The sequence below is a fragment of the Ovis aries genome, chromosome 18, assembly GCF_016772045.2.
Source record: "Ovis aries strain OAR_USU_Benz2616 breed Rambouillet chromosome 18, ARS-UI_Ramb_v3.0, whole genome shotgun sequence".
Taxonomy (NCBI): domain Eukaryota; kingdom Metazoa; phylum Chordata; class Mammalia; order Artiodactyla; family Bovidae; genus Ovis; species Ovis aries.
Genome location: NC_056071.1, coordinates 56566592 through 56583500, shown reverse-complemented (window position 1 = coordinate 56583500; position 16909 = coordinate 56566592). Strand labels below are relative to the sequence as shown.

General features: G+C 49.1%; 2 protein-coding genes across 3 annotated transcripts; both read right to left on the bottom strand.

Annotated features, from left to right (window-relative positions):
• Nucleotides 1-518: 518 nt before the first annotated feature.
• On the bottom strand, nucleotides 519-6190 carry LOC101117112 (interferon alpha-inducible protein 27-like protein 1). Of its 2 annotated transcripts, XM_004017967.5 has the most exons (6): nucleotides 6117-6190; nucleotides 5109-5258; nucleotides 4063-4191; nucleotides 2206-2235; nucleotides 1242-1403; nucleotides 519-758 (listed from the first exon to the last, which is right to left on the bottom strand). In XM_004017967.5, the coding sequence occupies exons 2-6, from the start codon at nucleotides 5230-5232 to the stop codon at nucleotides 676-678; spliced, it is 528 nt and encodes a 175-aa protein (XP_004018016.1). In that variant the 5' UTR covers nucleotides 5233-5258; nucleotides 6117-6190; the 3' UTR covers nucleotides 519-675. The 2 variants fall into 2 exon arrangements, with proteins under 2 accessions (XP_004018016.1, XP_004018018.1); XM_004017969.5 differs by lacking the exon at nucleotides 2206-2235.
• A 4840-nt stretch (nucleotides 6191-11030) lies between these two features.
• LOC114109131 (insulin-induced gene 2 protein) lies at nucleotides 11031-12363 on the bottom strand. Its single transcript, XM_027957526.3, has one exon. The coding sequence runs from the start codon at nucleotides 12177-12179 to the stop codon at nucleotides 11502-11504; it is 678 nt and encodes a 225-aa protein (XP_027813327.1). The 5' UTR covers nucleotides 12180-12363; the 3' UTR covers nucleotides 11031-11501.
• Nucleotides 12364-16909: the final 4546 nt, after the last annotated feature.

Here is a 16909-nt window from a genome sequence, read left to right as displayed (position 1 = left end):
GCATCGCCAGGCGGGTTCTTTACCACTAGCGCCACTAGCTGGCCAAACTAGGTTTCTTCTCTAGCTGTTGGGGGAGAAGAAAAGCCAAAGCACTGGCTTTGACTCCGGAAGGAAGTGGTGACATCCTGAGATCCTTGCTTTCTGAGCCTGAGGCAGGCCACTTAGGAAACAGCTATGGGCAGGGAGCCTGCCAATGAAGCTCCAAAGAGGAAGCTCCCTTCCATTCCATTCCTGACTTTGCATAGGCACTGTGCCTAACACCCACCCTAGCTGAGACCTTGGAGTTTATTTAAATGAACTCCCCACAAGAGAAGGGGAAATGCAGACCCAGACTGGAGGTGACCCTTTGGGGCCACACACAGCCCTAAGCCAGGCAGGGGGAACCTCCAGTCTTCACATTTAGACTCAGTCCAACTCTGGGCACCCCAACACCATGACACTCTAAGAGTGGTGAGCCTTCCCCCCAACTGACTTCGGGCCAGCAAGAAGGAAGGGATCCAGAGGCACGGCACAACTCGTTTTGTTTTGTTTCTACAACTTGTTTTTATTTCTCATTTTCCTCTGGGGGTGCAGCGTTTGGCACTTGTCACCCCAGGACTGGGTCCCTCACTGCATCAGGCTGGTGGGCAGGGCCCCACCTGGTCCTCTTCTCTGCCGAGGGAGCTACAGGGGATGTTACAGGCCCACCAGTTTGGACACGAGGGTGGACCCAGCGAAGCTCACCAGGAGTTTGGATGACAGGGAGAGTCCGCTTGCTCCTGGGGGAGAAGCAGAGGGTGAGTAGAGTGGGGTGGGCAGGCTGGGGGGGCGGGCATCAGGCCCAGAGATCCCACCCTGAACCTTGCTCTTTTTCCCCAGCCCCCCAAAGATCTCTGTTTACAGGAGTGCTGCTGCAGGCAGATACTCAAAGGCATGAACTCCAGTGATGAAGTCAAGAGCTGGGAGCTGCCTCCCACTCCAGGGAAGAAAGCTGAACCCCAGCTGGGACAGAGATGCTCCAGCTAACCCAGAAAATCTGCTCTGGGCAGAGTCAGCCTGATCCCAGAACAGCTGCAGGCCAGAGCATCTTCCCTCCTTCCTATATCTGCTTCAGAGAAACCCAGAGAGAGAGAGGGACCAAGGAGGAAATACCAAGGAACAGGAAGACTGGGGCTCGCTGGGGCTGAGGTCAGGGCCAGAGGCACTGAGGCTCCTGTCCTTCTCCCTCAGCCCTACGAGCAAGCCCCCCAGGGGACACTTACCCACGGACTGGAGAGTGGCCACCAGGCTGCCAGCGGCAACTCCGCCCCCATTGGCAATGGCAGATATTGACATCATCTTGGCTGCTAAGGAGGAGGCGGTGATTCCTGTACTGGTGAAGCCGACTGCACCCAGCACCACGGGCACAGCCACCACGGTGGAAGCTGAACAGGGAGAGGATAAGGTGAGGGGATAATGGATATCCCCCTCCAAACACACACATGATATCAAGCCTGGGGGCTTTGGGAAGTCTGGAGAAGGTTAAGTCTGAGCTTGGGAGAGACTCCAGGAGGCATGGCCAGCAGTCAGGAGTCCAGGGAAGCCACAGCTGATGGGGAAAGCAGAGGCAAGGGCTGTGGGGTCGCCGGGGACACGGTGCTGGCTCTCAGCAGGACCTTCCTTGGGAAGGGCCTCAGTTTCTGCCTTAGTAAGATGCTGGAACTGGGGAGGGGAAGGGGGACATTTGCAAGCTTCTTGTCTTTGTTGAGGAAATTTTTAAGCAAATCTTACTGAGGGCCAGCATAAAGCAAGGAACACATTCTGAGCCCCACTTGAGTCCCGACACTGGGCCTCCGTGGCATCACTGCAGAGCCCTTGGAAGCCAGAACCATTGGGCTTCTCAGTGCATCTCATGTGTCCAAACTGTGCATATGTGTCATCCTACATAATCCTCACGGTGACCCTGAACGCAGTCTTGGCGTGTTTTTCACGAGGAAAGCTGAGCTCAGAGGATTTCAAAGCCACATCCAAGGTCACACGGTAAAGGGTCTGCAAGAAACCTGGGCCCCCGTTGGGGCTGCCTCCACATGAGTTTCCACCGAAACATCTCATTTCTCATTCCAGCACCTCCTCCCGCACCATGGACAGGAGGCCTGGGGCAGGCTGGGGCAGGTACAAGGCCAGTTGCTCCCCAAGTCCCAGGACCTGGGGACAGACAAGGGCGAGCCTGGCCTGGCAGAGACTCACCTCCGCCCACCACAACTGCAGCAGCCTTGGCTGGAAACCAAAAGAACATTCTGTGAGTTGACCTACACTGGCCACCACCCCTCCACTCCCTGAGCCCACAGTCCACCTACACAGAGGGGGCTGCCCCAGCCTGGGAGACACAGGAAGGAAGGAGCCTGGCTGCTTCACCCAGAGAACTGGGATTTCCTAAGAAGTGGCTCTCTGGGCCCTGATGTTAGTTCACCCGAAAGAGGGTCAGTATTTTATGAGTGTGGAGTGAAAATGTGAGTCACTCGGTTGTGTCCGACTCTTTGCAACCCCATGGACTGTAGCCTGCCAGGCTCCTCTGTCCATGGAAATCTCTAGGCAAGAATACTGGAGTGGGTAGCCATTCCTTTCTCCAGGGAATTTTCTGACCCAGGAATTGAAGCCAGTTCTCCTGCGCTGCAAGCAGATTCTTTACCAGCTGAGCCACCAGGGAAGTCCATGAGTGTGGCAGCCAGAGGCATTTTATGACCTTCTCCTACCATCCAGAGAAAGCTATTCAGACAGCAGTCAATCCTCACTTAGAGAGACGTGTTTCATTTTGCAGGACCTGACTGAAATCTGGGCAAACACTGTTGAATGCTCGCGTGCTACTTGAGAACAGTGCTGTAACGCGTTGAATGCTCCTGATTCTTCAAGGCCACACCTGTTGCCTCCTCCTCTGGAAGGCTGCCCCAGACTCTCCCAACTAGAACCATCCTTGCTTTCCTGTGGCTGGAGCCAGTCACAGCACGGAACCATGGTTCCCTGAAACTAGAGTTCCTGGAACTCCCTGGCAGAGGTCTTAGCCCACCGCAGCCATGGAAGCCAAGACTGCGATCTTTGGGGCCAGCGGGGAGCAGGAGTTCTAAACACAGCAAGGTGTGCAGGAGTGAGCTCAGCCAGCCTCCCAAGAAGAGAGCTTTGGGGTGGCAGTTAAGGAGGTAAAGAAGGTATGAAAATCAAACCCTATGTGACCAGCAGGGCTTCCCTGGTGGGTCAGTGGTAAGGAATCTGCCTGCCAATGCAGGAGATGTGGGTTTGATCCCCGGGTGGGGCAGATACCTTGGAGAAGAAATGGCAACCCACTTGCATATTCTTGCCTGGAAAATCACATGGACAGAGGAGCGTGGTGGGCCCCAGGCCGTGGGATTGCAAAAGAGTCGGACGTGACCGAGCGATTAAACAACAAGTGACCAGTGAGCCACCTGGCTGGGGTATGGAACTGGAGACTCAAGAATGGAGAGCCAATTAGAGTGTTTGAGGCTCAGTGTTACTGTTAGGGAGGAGAGAGGATGACAAGCTGGCTGGCCGCGTGGCGTGCCTGGGCCCCGAAGCACAGATAGTCCAGGGGAGAGGGTGCTATGTCTCTGATGGCCTGTCTGCTGGGCTCACCCAGTGGTCACCCTCAGGGAGAGGGGCCTGGACCTTCAGGGCTTTTCAGAACCTCCCCTGCCCCGAGGCTTCCTCCCAGGCATGGGCCCCTGCATTTCTGTTCTACTTCCTGTCCCAGACTCGGATGCAGCCGCCCACCCCAGCTCCCAGCCCAGGGCCCTTGGACAACGGTTCCTTCCCTTGTAAATAAGAGGTCATATCATCTTCCTCTGGGGTTGTTATGAGAATTAAATGAATTGCCAAATGTCAAGTGCTAAACTTAGGATATCACAGTGTTCGATAAAATATAGTTGTTCTGATTATTTCATCTTATGAATTGCTTCTCATACGCTGAGGCGTCCTCTTATTTCTGATCATAAGGAAGGATTACCAGCTGTGGCCAAGGTCCTCACTTTCTTGTCCCACTCCCGTGCTGAGTGGGAGTCCAAGGAGGGGTCTGTATCACCCAGGGCTAGTTACCTCCTACTGGCAAAGTGCTCAGGGCCGCAGCGGGGGATCCGAGCAGGAAGGAGCCTTTCAGCGTCCCCACCAAGGATCCCAGGGTAGACGTGGCCCCCGCCAGGGCAGTGCTGGATGGCAGAGTGAGCCCTGAGAAAGAACGGAGGGTAAATGGGCAGGAGTCCAAGGTCAGAGGTCAGGCAGCCCTGTCCCGCCCCCACTGCCATCTTGTACTATTTGCACTGGCAGAGGTGGAGTGATCCTAGGGATCCACCACAGGGCACAGAAAAGTGAATGATGGCGGATGTGCACGGGAGCACTTTGTGTAGCAATTGGAAGCCAGGGACACAGGCTCACCTATCGACCCTGATGGATCTCAAAAAAAGTTCTCAGGGTGGGGTGGGGGTGGGGAATACCAATACATTGAGATATTGCACACACTCTTCTATACGTAAATTAAAACGCGTGCAAACAAAAAACAACACCTATTTTGCAAAAATATAGATGAAAAACAGATGCACGTTCAACATATTAGAAAGGTTGACGTGGGGAGGGGGAATTGCAGGCAAAAGGCAAGATAAAAAGCGATACTAATTTAATAAAACCAAAGATGGGGCTTGCAAGAAGGAAAGGGACCTGAGTGGAAGAATTTTGTTCAAATCAAAGCTCTGGATTTGAAATCTACAAGGACAAACTTACAAAAAGCTGGCTGGTCACTGGGGTAAAAACATAAAGGAGTTGAATTCTAGGGGTGTATCCCTAGGGAAATGAGAGCCAGAGAATGGGTCCCAGCCGCAGGGTCCTTTAGTCTAGACAGGAGAGGCAAGGGACCCAGATCCCCGGTACCACCACTCCATCTCCCCCATGTCCTGCATGTCAGAGTCCTGCCTCCCTGTGGCCCTTCTCAGAGAGAAAGCCAGAGCAGATGCCTGAGGGGAAGGACAGGGGAGGGAGACTGGCTGAGGGTGATGCCACGCTCTCTGCCCAAGGCTCCTAGAGCAGGACCCTGTGGGCTCCCTGGTGCCCTCACACCCGGCCCCCCACCAGCCCCTAGCAGGAGCACTCACCCAGTGAAGGAAGTCCTGCCAAGATGCTGCTGGAGGCCGCCCCGCCCACTTTGGCCAGGCTCCCTGCAGACAGTATCTTGGAAGCCAGGTTAGAGGCTAAGAGGGCAACCTTGGTGAATTCCATGGCACCAAAACAGACAAGCACCAAACCTGCCAAAAGAGTGGAGCCTGGATGGGGGATAGGGACACCAGAACTGGGGACATGCCCACTGCCCTGAAAAATCTCAAGGGGCTCCAGCGGGTAGAGAGGCTGCTCTGAGCTTGCAGAGAATGCAGGCTTGGAAAGGGCCCAATGACACGGTATTGGGGTGACAGAGTGAGGGGAAGGCAGATGGGGGAGGTGGAAGGAGCTTTTACTTCCTGAGGCGGTCTGCTTCCCTCCTCCCCAAACTCACGTTTCTAGAAAGCCCTTAAACCTCCATGGAGCCATTTAAAAGGTGCCAGATATAGGAAATCAGAGCCAATCACATTTTTAAGGCATATGCCATGGGTCAAGTTGGTCAAGTTCTTGTTCTCATGCCCTCTCCTCACTAACTCAACGAGAAGAATGAAATTATCATCCCCATGTTATGATGAGAAAACCCTGGCACAGAGAGGGTAAGGGACTCATCCACGGTCACACAGCTTTGCTTGGCAAAGTACACGGAAATTGATACAGGTCTCGGGGCTTCCAAAGCATGGGCTTGGAGTGGCTCTGATTTGCTTCCTCCTATTGCTTGTCTCTTCGCCAGCCCATCTCACCCCCACCCAGTCTCAAGCCTTGAGGGTCACTCGGGCACGGACGAGGCCCACTGCTCCCAGAGTCCGAGAGCCCAGGGACGGGTGGAGGTTTAAGTGCCTTCCCTCTGGAGACCCAGCTTCGCTGACTGCAGCCGCCCAGATGAGGAACAGGAGACAATTCTCCCAGTGCATCCACAGGGGTCTCCCCTACAGTCACAGAGCCCACCAGCTCCCCGAGGGTGGGGGCCGCAGGAAGGAGCAGCCCCTGCCCACCCCTCCCTGTCTTACCCAGGGGAGCAGACTTTCTGAAGACGTGGACCTGACCTGGTTATCTCGAGCTTCGCTGAGTTCAGAGAAGATCTGAAGCAGGATGTTTACAGCAGCTCTGCCGATGACAGAGGAATACCTCCCAAGGGATGCAGGCAGCCAATGAGATAGCTTTCATTTTCTCAGAAAACGAAAGTCACACCTGGTTTTCTCGCTTCCTGGACATCCCTCCCCCATGTCCTCTGCTTTAGCTCTTCTCTGAAGTTCTGAGATAATAGTAGCTAATGCTAATTTCCTGAATTTTTCAAACGCTAAAACCATCACCAAATGGAAGAAATTAACTACTGGATGATCCTGCGCTCGTAGCCCCCAGACTTACTGGTGCCTAAGGGTTGATCCCCATCAGTGAATCAGAGAATTGTGTAGGAGCTGATCATATACCCTGGCCACCCCTCCCTCACCTGACCTTTAAAAATACTTCACTAAACTGTTCAGGGAGTTTAAGTTTTGGGGGCACAAGCCACTCGCTCTCCTTGCACTGCCCTGCCATATACCTTTCTCTGCTTCAAACTCCAAAGTTTGGGTTTGTTTGGCCTCCCTATGCCTAGGGCCCATGAACTTTTGTTTGAAAACACCTCCCCCAAAGGACCAACTGTTACTACACAGATCAACTTTCTAACCACTTCCTGCTCCCAAGATCTTGCCAAGTGCCATTTAATTTCTCTGCTGCCTTTATTACAAATTGTTAAAAGAGTTGTAGACAATTGCTCTCCTCTTTTTCACCTTATTCTTAAAATTCAAATATATAATATGAAATATTACAGAATATCAAATACTTTCAGGCATCCAAAAAGCTATAGATAATAAACAAACACTTCTTCACCCACCCCTGAATCAGGACTTCATAATGTTACAGATACAATTTATGTGACCTGAGAATCCCTTCTCATGTTCCTCCTTTCTCTACCTTCTCACAGGTAGTCACCCTTGAGAGTTTAGGGTTGATTAGTCCCAGGCAAGGGACTTCCCAGGTGGCACTAGTGGTAAAGAATCCTACTGCCAACGCAGGAGGTGCAAGAGACACAGGTTTCATTCCTGGGTTGTAAAGATCCCCTGGAGGAGGAAATGGCAACCTGCTCTAGTATTCTTGCCTGGAAGTGCCAGGAGCCAGCACAGGAGATCCCACCCATGACAAGGTCATGCAAAGGAGACCTGATAAGCAAGGCCTCAGGACTTGAGGGACTCCCTGGGCCAGTCCCATCCATGACAAGGTCATACGGAAGAGACTTGACATGCAAGGCGAGTCAGGACTCGAGGGGTCCCCCTGGATCTGCTCGAGCATCTACCCCAAAACCAGAATCTGTCTGTCTTACTATTCTATGTCTTTCACCAACTCTTCTGACATTAACAGGGGCTATCCCCGACCACCTTTTTCTGGAAAAAGTTAACTTAGGGCTTTAGTTAATAAGTCTCCTGGACATGATAGGAGTGTTTTAATTCAAACCCCTCTGATGGCTCTTGAGCTTGCTTGGCAGGTTTATCCAGACTCTTGCAGCTATGCATGTGATTGTTCACAGCCCCCAACTGTGAGAGGCACGGGAATCCTAAAACATTCTAAAAATATAGAGCCTTTCGAAGCGTTAAAAACTATTAGAATAGTGCTGGTGTAGGATTTCACTGTTGAGCCAATGCTTGCTGCCAAGTTCCCATATCCCTTATCCATTGTGCACCTGGGAGTGCATTAGTTAACATAGTTGGAATGTAAGAAAAACAAGTAGTAGCCTTGGAATTAACCACATCAGACCTTTGAGCTAATTGGTTCTTTCTTTGTTGTAACTCACTGCACCTTTGCTCCGTGAGAATGGAACTCTGTTTAATACTTTCTGAGGCTGACATAGATTAGAAATATAAAGAAAAAACACTTCAGAGAAAAATAAGTTTTCTGGTTGAGCAGCCTTTATCAAAAGAAGGTCATAAAATGTCCACAGGCCTCCAAGGCCAGAAGATAATGTACACAACATTGTTTATGGGAAAGGTATGCAGAAAAAAATCCTGAGTTCGATAAGGGCAAAACTGCTGGAGTGTTTGGGCTGACTCTGTATGACCTTGCATCTTTCATTTCCCTCTATGTACAAGTCAAGGCATAAAAGTTCCTTTTGAAAATAAAGTTAGGGGCCTCGCATACTGAAGCTTGGTCTCCCCATGTCATTCATTCATTCGCCAGCATCATCCATCCTGAGGTTATCCCTGGACTCTGCTGAGGCTGGTCCCTGGCATGGAAGATTCCATGGACAGAGTAGCCTGAGGGGCTACAGTCCATAGGGGTCAAAAAGTCAGACACTGAGCACACATGCACGGATTGCCATGCATGGATTTATATTTTTAACACATATGAATATTAAATGCATAATTTTCTTGGAATTGATTGAATGTCCATTGCTGTTTCAGTTGGGGTTCAAAGACAGGGAATGTGTCAATCACATGCCAAGAGCCTTGACCTTGTAACTTCTGATGGAACACTATGCTAAGAAATGAGAAAACTAGTTTTCAAAGAAATAGAATAATGAGTTAAGGAGTTGAGATTGGAGAGGAAAGGGAGAAGGAGAAAGAGAGAACTAGAGAGGCTTGGTGGCCAGTGCTTTCCTCCAAGTCCCAAGGGTGACAGGAGGGCGAGTGGTTCTCCCGGCTGGACCTCAGTGGGACCCCCTTGGAAAGCTTGACGAGACTCCCTTGAAATTTGAGGGAAGCAACGACACGTGTCTTACTTGGGTCTACAAAGGCTAAAGGCAGGAAACTGGTGAGCAGTCCTTCCTGAGAAAGGAAGGGGACTACTCTGAAGGTGGGTGGGTAGGGGGAGCTGCCCCTTTAGAGCTCCTTACAATTTCCCATGGACCAAATGTGGAACCAGACAGGCAGAGCTGGAAGAGAACTGTTGCCAGCACCACCCAGAAGTGGATAGGAGCCCAGGACAGGTGCACGGCTGGAGGGTGGTGGTGGAGAACAGAGGCAGAGATATCCAGCCCAGGGAAGCTTCCCCTTGTCAAGGACCTTGTGGGTAAGTGAACCCAGCGGGCAGCAGGGTCCAAAAGCCTACAAACAGCTGGGAGTTTGAATGTCTCCCACCAGAGGGTGTCAAAGACAGATTGACACAGCATCAGCAGAGTGCTCCTACAAAGGGACACTTCTGGGCCAGACTCTTATTCTGGGCCAAGCACTGTGCATTCAGGTATTAAGCGTTTTCATCTTCACAACCACCCCGTGAAGAGATGCTACTATCCGCATTTCACAGACGAGCTGATGAGTCTTGGCTGACTCTGCATGGGGCCCTCTCGTTGTGTTCTTTACCTGAATTCTCTGGATCCTTTTTCTTTCCCTGCCTCCTGCCCCTGCTGCATCCATTTCTTCCTGGGTCTCCATACCGAGGTGAGCACCCTCTTGGCTGAGTCTTTTGAAGACGGCTCATGCCCCATCGCCTCTCCAAGCCTCTGTGTGACCCTCAGGAACATGCAGCCTTCCTCATACAGCCGAACTCCAACAGCCCAGTCTCTCCTCCACTGCCCACTCACTGTGGACGATCAGCCCTGGATGGACCCAACAATCACAGGTCTCAAAATTTCTTATACTGCCTATCCCAGGGGTTCCAAGAACAGGACCAAAAAAAGCTCAGGCATGCTCCAGGCCCCCATCAAATCTCCACAAGGACGATGGCTCTGACTCGTTAAGCCCTATGTCACAGCACTCAGCACACCTTGGTTGAAGGACTTCTTTTTAAAGCATCTTTTCCAATGAATCCCAAGCCCTCTCTTAGACAGACTAGATATGGGTACCAAGGGCTGATAGTCACAGAATTGTTAGCCCAAAGAGGCAGGGCCAGCAGCTCTCTCAGAAGTGGGGGGGTCCCTGTCTCCTACTGCTTTCAGCTTTGAAGTTTCTGTTGAGATTCTTCTGAAGCAGGAAAGTGTTGTTTTTGTTTTTTTTTTTAAGATCCAGCTACACAAATATTGGTAAAATAGATAAAAGGGTAAATACAACATGGTATATGATTATCATGGAATGCCAAGCAGCAGCTGAAAATAACAGGAAAGACCTGGAGAACAGGAAAAGGCCAGCTGTACAATATGTGTGAGTCAAAACAGAACTCTATCAGTGAGAAGGCGTACAAGAGGATTACATTAAGTGTTTTCTCTGAAGTTGTCTATCTCTGGGCCTTCTACTTATCTACCTATCCTCCATCGAGAGAAGTTGCTTTATATTTACTTAAAAAAAAAATTTTTTTTGGTCACACCTTGCTGCAAGCAGGATCTGTTCCCTAACCAGAAAATGAACCTGCTCCCTCTGCAGTGGAAGCAGGGAGAATTAACCCCTAGACCACCAGGGAAGTCCCAGAAGTCACTTTAAAAGGGCATTGAAAGAACTTATCAATTGCAGCAGCCCTTATTTCTGGAAACAGGAGTCAGGAACAGCGATAATTCGAGAGGATGGTTGTTGGATCCAAATTAACTTTAGCCTAGTCTGGAGTCATTTAGATTGTTAAGAGCAGAATGCATTTATCAATGATTAATATTTCTCAGGTGTGAATTTATTATTAGAATGAATATATTATTAGGTGAATTTTTACTAGGTAACTTTTAATAGACCTTATTTCCTAGAGCTGTTTTAGGTTCTGAACAAAACTGAGGTTCATAACAGAGATTTCTCCTCTATCCCTTGCCCCCAGCCACATGCACAGCCTCCCCCATTATCAAAATGCTGCAACTTTGATCATTCATTTGCAGTAAAATGTCAGTTTTCATTAGCAAACAATGCAATCCCATTTTGTAAAATCTAAAGTGAAAAGACAAGGGGTGGTAGAGGCACTGGGACGCTGAGATTGACACATATTCACTATTGATGTTACAGGGAAGAATAAAATCTTGTATCTGTTGTCTCCATCTCTTTTTTTTTTTTTTTGGCTTTCCTCATATTTTATTTCATCAACTTTATAAATTGTTCAAAGCACTCTATAGTCTGCATGACGGTAACAGAATTATTTTGGCACGTCAATACTGTGATACGATATATGGTATACCTAAAAAATTAATTTAAAAATGTCATCTATTAATCAACATGTTTTTTAATGTAGCATATATATATTTTACAGTTATTTAAGTCAAATACATAAAGGCTTGATTTACAGATGAAGCAATCACAGATTGCAGTAACATATGTATGTGTGTATATATATGTGTATGTATATGTGTGTGTGTGTGTGTGTGTGCGTGTGTGTGTGTGTGTGTATACACACACCAATCAAGGGAAAAACTGCATCCCGGCAATTTTATAGTCCGAAGTTTTGTTGGTCTATCTTATCATTTGCATGCCTTTTTCATCTTGCTTTTCTGTACAAAAGATATATTTCTGCCTTCTTCATTCTTGATGAGATTTTTCTGCAATAACTTTACATTCATACATTGCCAGTTGTCGGCCAATGTTTCCCATTGTTATGCCTCCAGCAAAAAATATACATGGTAACCAAGAACGAACATAGAGAAAATCTGGAGATGTATATTGATAAACACCATTATAGACTAGCAGTTGAGTGACCACAGTTGCCAAGAAAGCAATTCCTATTCCAAGGCCAAAACCACTTCTAGATCTATCAAAAGTCCACCACAATCCAATGGATAGTGCAGCCAGTGTGAGAGACAACTGTATGTTGTTATCAAAATCCACTTTAGCGCTGGCGTGATTTATACCAACAAAGACGGCTACGCACCGCATCACACTGGACCATTCTCTTTTAAACTTATGCGGTTCTCCTAGATGCCTGTCAATGCAGGGGTATAATAACCCAATCACAGCTGATGCTGTGCCACAGCACGGCGGTACCCACCATGCTGAGGAAAAGATGCTTGCAATCACATCAGGTGGAAAGAGTGTCACATTTCTCTGAATCTGAAGTAAATTTAACACTAATGCAAGAAATACTCCAATAAAAAACAGCACTACTCCTCGAATCATCAAGTTCACACTCCGGCTAGTGACGGATGAGATATATGGACCACGCTTTTTGGGCCCAGGTGACTCTGTCTCTCCTTCTGCCATGGTTGCATAAGTTCAGTTAAGCCGGCCAAAAAAAAAAAAAAAAAGGAAGAAGAAATGGTTTCCCAGCTGAAAAAGCTGATTGTATGAACCAAAGCAGACTGGTGTTTCAACAGTACTGCATCTCGTCCTAAAACAGGACCTATCAGAAATCCCCCGCCTCCGCCATCTTCTGGGACCGGCCCCCGACCCCCCTCCGCCTCTTCCTCCTCCCCTCCCACAACACCGTCTCCATCTCTTTAACTTTTGCTTCCCATTGCTTCTGTTCACTGACAGGATAGTGTCCATACTCAATGTCCTGCCGCAGGAGACCCTGCTCTTCTGCCTGAACATAAAACCTAAGTGCCTTTGGTCAGGAAGACAACAAGACCCTGTCCACCTGTGAATGAATAGCTGCAAGAAAGAATAAATTAGCATGTGCCCTCCCCAAAACGGATCATCCAGGAGATATTTGCAAGATTAATGGCCTTTTCATTTTATATCCTCACCTTGCCCCCCACCTCTATGTTCTGTAAAAACATTGGCATCCAGACCCATTTGATGATTATTTTGAGACATTAGTCTGCCATTTCCTAGGTCTGCTAGCTTTCAGAATAAAACTGTATTCTTGCCTCAACACCTCATCTCCGATTTATTGACCTGTCCCAGGTGAGCAAAACAAGCTTGGACTGGGTAACACTGATACTATGTATAAAGTAGATAACTAATGAAAACCGACTGTATGACACAGAGAGCTCCACTTAATGCTCTGTGGTGACCTAAGCGGGAGGGAAGTCCAAAAGGAAGGAGATGTATGATCTGTACGGCTGATTCATTTTCTGTGCAGCAGAAACTACCACCAGCTTGATGGCCATGAATTTGAGCAAGTTCCTGGAGTTGGTGATGAACAGGGAAGCCTGGCGCGCTGCAGTCCATGGGGCTGCAAAGAGCTGGACTAAAACAACTGCACTCCAATAAAGATGATTAAAAATAGACATAAAATAAAAAGAATTCTGCTGATGGCCTACCTTCCAATCCATAACGCTCTTCCCTATTCACTGAAGAGGTAGGGAGTATTTAAAAAGGCAGAGACAGACACACAAGCCTGGTGAGGAGGCTGCTCCAGTTTCCCCACAAGGACCGGCCCTTTGACAGAGGAAAAGCCGCGTCTTGTCTGTAGGGCACAGCCACCGTCTTTGGCCACACAAGTGTCCTGCGTTCCTGTTCTCTTTGAAACAGGAACTTACTTCTCTTTCAGGTACTAGAGCCCCTGCCCTGACCCTGGGCTTGTCAGAGGCCTGAGCGCTCCTGCCAGCCTCCAAATGTGAGCCCAGAATGAGTGAAACCAATCATCGTATCCCATCCTTTGGGCTAAAGTAACTGGTTTAGGAATAAAGAGATGATTCCGTTTAGGATATTATAGGAACATTTACCAGAGATATTTGGGAAGGAAGTTTCCTTGCTTATCAGCAGAAGGTTCATGAAAAAAATACCTTTTAGGGGGAAGACCAGAATAAAGAAGCAGATAACCTCCAGAGCATGCAAACAGGCCTCTATTAAACCAGGAGTGTGGCAGCTAAAGGATGGAGCTGATACCTCAGAAAGCAGACGTAACCCAGCAGGACTCTATGGGGCTTCCCAGGGACACACCCCTCCCCCGTAGTCCCTCTCCTAGTGCTTCCCTGGTGGCTCATGGCGAATAATCCACCTCCCAGTGCAGGAGAGGCTGGTTCGACCCCTGAGTCGAGAAGATCCCCTGAAGAAGGAAGTGGCAACCCCCTCCAGTATTCTTGCCTGGGAAATCCCATGGACAGAGGAGACTGGTGGGCTACAGTTCATGTCCAAAGAATTGGACGTGGTTAATGACCAAACAACAACAGAAGTTCCTCTCTGAAGTACACAATAATATCTCGTGCATATTTCCTGAGGTTTTCAGCTGCTGAAATCCACCACCAAATGGAAGAGATTAATTACTTGATGACCACGCGCATGTAGTCCATAGACCTACTGGTACCTAAGGACTGATAATGTTAACTGCCCTATTACCTCACCATAAACCAATCTGAGAACTGTACAAGAGCCAATCACATGCTCAGGGATGTCTTCCCTCACTTGGCTTTTAGAACTGCTTTGCTGAAACACTATGGGGAGTTTGGGGTTTTTCTGGGCACGAGCCACCCATTCCCCTTGCATGGTCGTGCCATAATCCCCAAACTCCTAGTTTGTTTAAGCTCACTGTGCCTTGGGCACACGATCTTTCATTGGGTAACACAAAGAGGAGGGATAGGAGAAAACAGCCCCTTGGATTCAGTGTTGAGCTGCTAATTCACACTTGGCCTGAAGCCAAATGACCTTTTTATTGTTCAGTTCGGCAAGCCAGTAAATTCCCTTGAACTCAGAGCCAGTTATAACCAAGATTCTATGACTTACAACTACATAGGCCTTAAATAAAGCAACACCTACTCCAAGCAGTCTTCCCAGATAACTACAATTACAATTAATGTCTGCCTTCTCTGTCCTCCACGTCATAAAGCTTGAATCTCTCAATGGATTACACGCATTGTTTCATGTTATCAGTTAGTTATTGGTGGGTAACAAATGCCCCCTGCCCTAAATATTTATTTAGTCTGTGATTCACTGGGTCAGTAGTTTTCAGTTCAGTCACTCAGTCATGTCCGACTCTTTGCAACTCCATGGACCGCAGCACACCAGGCCTTCCTGTCCATCACCAACTCCTGGAGTCCACCCAAACCCGTGTCCATCGAGTCAGTGATGCCATCCAACCATCTCATCCTCTGTCGTCCCCTTCTCCTCCTGACCCCAATCGTTCTCAGCATCAGGGTCTTTTCAAATGAGTCAGCTCTTCACATCAGGTGGCCAAAGTATTGGAGTTTCAGCTTCAACATTAGTCCTTCCAATGGATACCCAGGACTGATCTCCTTTAGGATGAACTGGTTGGATCTCCTTGCAGTCCAAGGGACTCTCAAGAGTCTTCTCCAATGCCGCAGTTTAGAAGCATCAATTCAGGAGTTTAGGCATGTGGCTTTCCTGGTCTCAGCTGGGCTCCCTCCTACACCTGCAGTCAGCAGCGGGCTGGCTTTGTGAATCTTAGCTCGGCTCATTCCTGAACCTTGTCTGGGAAAAAAGAACTGACTCCTCCATTAGGTCTCTGTGTTCGTTTTCCTCCAGAAGGCCAGCCCGGCTTCAGGGAGGGATAATAAATTCCAGCTCTCAGTGAGATGAACTGTACAGGTACTTTGAAGGGCACTGGAACGTGCTCATTCCTGTCCTTGACCACAGGTCTCTTAATGGCATTATATCTGTGCTTTCCTCCAACTGCCCACCAACACTGCACCTGTTTGGAGTCTAAGCTCATATTACTTGCCACATGACGGGTCAATAAATTGAGACACAGGTTGTTTGGGGCAATGAAAAGAAACTTTATTCAGAAAACCAACAGACTGAGAAGATGGCAGTCAAGTGTTCCAAAAAATCATCTTCCCAGAGTTAGAATTCAGGCTTCCTTTATTCTAAAAGCGGAGGGGATGTGGCTGATTGTTGCAATCTTTTGGGGCCTTTGTTCTTGGTACTATTCCCATAGGTCTGGTCACAATGTTCCTATAAACCTCCAACTAAACAAGCGTTATTCTCTGTTCTGCAGCTTTTTAAAGAAGTATTCTATCATTAAGAGTCAGAGCCTTGAGAATGGGCTGTCCTGTGTATTTCAGGCAAAGGAAACGTTCTATTACAAAGGTGCGAGCCAGCGTGTCTAAGCACAGGCACAGAGAACAAAGGTTAGAGCGGAAGGAACAGACCCAGTGTGGAGTCAGGCTTGTCCAGTGTTACACACACTGGGCTGAGAGGGACCCCGGCAATCTACTGCAGCCGTAGGAGACTGGGATGGAGCCCTGGAAGCCAGCTGGAAGCTGCAGTGAGCTGAGGCAGCATCGTAAGGAGAGAGCCCGGTGGGGAAGGAGCAGGAGGGAAGACAGGTGTGAAGGCCAGAGTGGGGACCTGGGCTGGAGTCTGGAGCCAACAGGTTGGGATCAGAGACTCACGTTTAAGTGGAAGCAGGTGTTCCAGAACCTGCGGTGGCTTATCCACATGGGCAGGCAGGTTGCAGGTGCCAAGTCAACACACACAGAGCCTGGCACTGGATCCAGGGCCAGGCACCCAGTGGGTCCCAGGAAGTGAGTGTTCTGCATTGACCGGCCTCTCGGGAGCCCCATGGTGGGGAGACCTGTCTGTCCTTGCAGGTTCTGGGCAAACTCACTTGGGGTCAGTGGACTGAGCTCTAGACGACAGAGACAGAGCTCTCTGGAGAAATGCAGATTCTCTTCCCACCCGAAGCACTCCAAAGGCCACCAGGCCAGACAGACAGTGTTACTGATGAGTCATGAGACAGCCAGACCCAGAGTCTTGGGTGGGGAGGGGAGGGGATCAATACTGCCTGAGGATAAAGGGCTTGGTAACTGAGGGTCAGTGGCTCAAACTGACCCCAGGGCCAAGCTGTTAACTCCTCTGGCTGAGGTCTTTGAAGACATGTGGTCCAAGTTCCCATCTGAAGAGCAACAAACTGAGGCTCAAAGAAGAGACACAATCTTCCCAGGGTCAAAACTGAGTGGCAGGACTGGGAAAAGACATGGCTTCCTGTTCTGCTTTGGTGCTCATTCCTACAGAGTTCCTGCCCTGCACCCAACACCCACAGGGCTCTCTAGGTGCCCCGCACCCTGCCTGGAACGCAGCACGGACAC

Excerpts from the sequence above, each read along its gene's own strand:
- LOC101117112 (XM_004017967.5), bottom strand. The coding sequence starts at position 5,232 with ATGGAATTCACCAAGGTTGCCCTCTTAGCCTCTAACCTGGCTTCCAAG. Across the intron at positions 4,192-5,108 it reads GGCAGGACTTCCTTCACTGG|GGCTCACTCTGCCATCCAGC; the intron begins GTGAGTGCTCCT and ends GTTCTTTCTCAG. Across the intron at positions 1,404-2,205 it reads TGCAGTTGTGGTGGGCGGAG|CTTCCACCGTGGTGGCTGTG; the intron begins GTGAGTCTCTGC and ends CTCCCTGTTCAG.
- LOC114109131 (XM_027957526.3), bottom strand. The coding sequence starts at position 12,179 with ATGGCAGAAGGAGAGACAGAGTCACCTGGGCCCAAAAAGCGTGGTCCA.